This window comes from Diabrotica undecimpunctata, chromosome 9 (assembly GCF_040954645.1).
Source record: "Diabrotica undecimpunctata isolate CICGRU chromosome 9, icDiaUnde3, whole genome shotgun sequence".
NCBI classification, from domain to species: Eukaryota; Metazoa; Arthropoda; class Insecta; order Coleoptera; family Chrysomelidae; genus Diabrotica; species Diabrotica undecimpunctata.
In genome coordinates, this window is record NC_092811.1 from 118,862,078 (window position 1) to 118,866,117 (window position 4,040).

The 4,040-nt window shown below is 37.6% G+C and overlaps 1 protein-coding gene across 1 annotated transcript; it reads right to left on the reverse strand.

Annotated features, from left to right (window-relative positions):
* Window positions 1-790: 790 nt before the first annotated feature.
* On the reverse strand, window positions 791-2,152 carry LOC140451288 (uncharacterized). The gene has a single exon (XM_072545033.1). It carries the CDS (start codon window positions 2,150-2,152, stop codon window positions 791-793), a length of 1,362 nt encoding a protein of 453 aa, XP_072401134.1.
* Window positions 2,153-4,040: the final 1,888 nt, after the last annotated feature.

Sequence of the window (4,040 nt, forward strand, 5' to 3'; positions counted from 1 at the left end):
GCTTTTTTAGGAATGCGTTCATTCGAGTATAAACCAGAGTTTCAATTATCTTTGAAAACACAGATAAGAGACCTATGGGACGATAGTTGTTAAGGTCACCTTTATCACCACTTTTGAATAAAGGTGGAGGGATGCCGGTTTTCAACATCCCTTCACGTAGAGTCTTGTATGCTAACAGTGTCTCTTTCAGCGGTTTGTACTTGCTGTAAGTCCAATTGTTCCGCTAGCCTTCGAATGCTCAGTAATAGAAACTTAAATGGACTCTTAAATGTGATTTAGTCTGGCCTGTTGAATAGTTTGATAGAGTGAAATAAAACAATAACTTGTTTAGCTAGAACTGTAATTGAAAAAGGGCAAGAAATAGAAACTTATAAACTGTGAGTGAATAATTAATCGTAAGGAACCTAATTAGAAAATTACAGTTTACGAACGAAAACACCATAACACTTCACATTAAGGGTTCCCGATATATTGCGTAACTTGCGATTGCGAACGTGGAGAAAAACTCTCCGAAACTTGAAAAGTAGGTCTAAACCCTACAACTATTGCTAATTCACTCGCTTCCCCTAGCCACTCCGAAATAATTGTCTATGCATTTTGAAGGATCTACCGGTTTAAGGTCAATATGGGCGGAGATTAACATTCTAAGAAATAAGTCAATGCAGGCAAGGAATTTATTTAGGTAACAGATGCGGCGGAAATATTTTTATTTTGTTTTGAAATAGAATTATTTGGTTGGAGATTATTGTTCTCCAACATTCCCCCCGGCGTTAGAGCCTTGTGGTCTAACCTACTCTTCTTTATCTTGCCTAGGGAGAACCGAAATTTTAGAGATTGCCCTTGTAAATTGACCATTGATGGTCTTTAACTTGACCACTCTGACTTTGCCATCTTGACCGGGCATTGTATCAACTACCCGTGCTAGAGGCCATTTTAGAGGAGGTACATCGTCCTCTCTCAGAAGAACTAAGTCATTGACTTGTATGTTATCCCTTGGTCGGGACCATTTTGGAGAGTTTTGTAAGCGGTTTAAGTAGTCAACAGACCACTTTTTCCAGAAACTTTGTTGTACTTTCGCAATTTGTTGAAACACGGATAGTTTATTTTCCGGGATTTTTTCTAAGTTTTGCTCAGGATGCGCAGTCAGGCTGGAGCCTATTATAAAATGCCCAGGACTGAGAAAAGTGTAATCAGAAGGGTCGCTGGACATTGCACAGATAGGCCTTGAATTCATCACAGCTTCAATTTGAACCATGACAATATAAAACTGTTCGAAAGTGAAAGAAGAAGAGCCTATTAGTCTACGCATATGATATTTAGCGCTTTTTACTGAAGCTTCCCAGATCCCAGCCCAATGAGGAGATCTAGGGGGAATAAACTTCCATGAGATTTGATTTTCAGACAGATATTCCACAATGATTTGAGAATTTGACTTATTTTTAAAGAATTTGTATAAGTCGTAGAGTTGGTTTCTTGCACCAGAAAAACATGTGGCATTGTCACTGTAAATGACGAATGGGTTACCACGTCGGGAGATGAACCTTTTGACTGTTAATAGAAAGGAAGAAGTTGTTAGATCAGAAACAACCTCTATGTGCACAGCTTTGGTCACCATGCACACGAAAATGGCTATGTATGCCTTGACTTTTGGCGCTTTTCGGAGTGAAGAAGATTTTAACAGAAAGGGTCCACCATAATCTACACCTATTTTTTGAAAAGGTCTTGTTGTAATGGACAACCTATCTTCAGGTAAGTTACCCATTAGCTGTTGTGCAGGAGTGCACGAAAATTGGAAACATGTGGTGCAGTTGCGAATAATTCGTTTTGCTTCCTTTAGACCATTGAGAGGCCAGAATTTTAACCGAAGGTTTGAGAGAACTGTTTGAGCACCAGCATGTCCCAATCTGATGTGCTCATTTTTGATAATAAGATTGGCGGTATGATTCTTGGATGGAAGTAGTATCGGATGTTTTTGCAAATAGTCTATGTCGGGACAGTTTGTAAGTCTGCCTCCAACTCTGAGAAAATTAGAAGAATCTACAAATGGTTTTAGAGAAACGATGTTTGTATTTGAAATAAATTTGTTATTTTTAAGCTCCGCAATTTCTTTTGAGAATGCATCACCCTGAATTTGTTTGATGATGAAATCCATAGCATAATTTAACTCCGCCACAGAAAGGGGTTCAGAAATTTTTTGTTTTTTACAATTAGAAATAAACCGAAATACGTACGCTACTGTACGTTTTAAGCGTGAAATATTTGAGAAACGTGAAAAAATTCTCATCCAGAAGATTTCTACGTTAGAATTTACCACAAGGCTTATTTTTCGTTCCTCGGACAGGTTTTCGAGAACTTTGTCATTTGCTAGATTGGAAACATTGAAATTTTTATCTCGTAAGCATTTAGGGCCTTGCCACCAGAAATCGCTATTGAGAATTTCAGAACCAGACATTCCTCGAGAAAGAAGGTATTTTTTGTAGACTTTATGTGAAGCCATGTAAAGTTTTGAGTCAACTCTTGAACAAGTGCTACCCGGTGAGCCACGAAAACCGACCACCGACTTGGGTGACTTTTACACCACGACAGAGCTACCTGGGAGTCTGACCAGAGGGTGACTGAATGAAATTTTACAGGTTGATTTTCAAAGATAGAAATTATTCTTGAAACAAGTTTTGAAAGGAGAACCATTGCGCACAGCTCAAGCCTAGGAAGTGTTACCGTCTTTAACGGAGTTATCCTTGATTTGGAAGAAACTAATGCACAGGATATGGTCTCATCGGCATAGAAAGTTCTCAGGTATACGCATGCGCCATAAGCTGCCAAGCTGCTGTCTGAAAATCCATCAAGCTCAACCTTTAGAATTACTTTTTCAGAAAAGTAGAAACGAGGAATTTTTAAATTTTTTAATTGTGACAAGTTCTGTAGAAACTTGTTCCAATCGTTTAGAATATTTTTGTCCAAAATTTCTGTGACCCAGTGAATTTTTTGCAGATAGAGTTTCTGCATAAGCATTTTGCCTTTAACAATGAATGGATTGATAAGTCCCAGAGGGTCGAAACATTGTGCTAATGCAGACAGGATTTTTCTTTTTGTTACTGGTGGGCAGAAATTATTTTCGGGGACGGAAATTGTAATTTTGTCTTCCGCAGGGTCCCATTTTAGGCCTAGAACTTTGCTGGAAGTAAAATCGAAATTTAGGTCATATTCCTGAGTAGTATTTTTTTAATGTTCTGGCTTGACTTGTAGGAATATGGATGAATTTGAATGAAATTTATGTAATGTAAAACCATGGCGGTTTAGAACAGAATTTAATTGCTGAAGTATTTCGAGCAATTTTTCAATATTATTTGACCCACATAAACCATCATCTACATAGAATTGGGTTTCGAGAAAATGTGAGGCCAATGGGAATTGAATTTTATTTTTATTTGAAATCTCTTGCAAGACTCTCGTCGCAAGAAATGGGGCGCTGTTCGTCCCGTATGTAACAGTATTAAGTTGAATACATTTTATAGAATCGTGGGTATCGTCCCTCCACAGAATATTTTGTAGAAAGCGTTGATCTTTGTTGATCCACGTCTGTCGAAACATTTTTTGAATATCACAGGAAAATATGAATTTGTATTGCCTGAAACGAACCAGAATATCGAATAGATCAGGTTGCACCTGATACCCTTTTAATGAAATATCGTTCAGACTTTTTCCTGTAGAGCTTTTACAACTAGCATCCATGACGACACGCAAAGTTGTACTTTTATTTTGTTCGTTGATGACACACAAATGTGGAATAAAATATTTTTTGTCCGAATTTTCATTCACGAACGAAAGCGGTACATATTCAGCATGCCCTGAAGAAATATATGTGTCAATGAAGTTTTTGTACTCGAAAAATAATTTTTTATCTTTTTGGAATTTATTTTCGAGCGAGAGAAAACGCCGTTTGGCTATGGAAAATGAATCACCCAGTAATTGGTGTTCTTGTGCACTTTTTAATGGAATATCTACTTCAAAGCGTCCATTTTCAAGGATCTTTGTTGTAG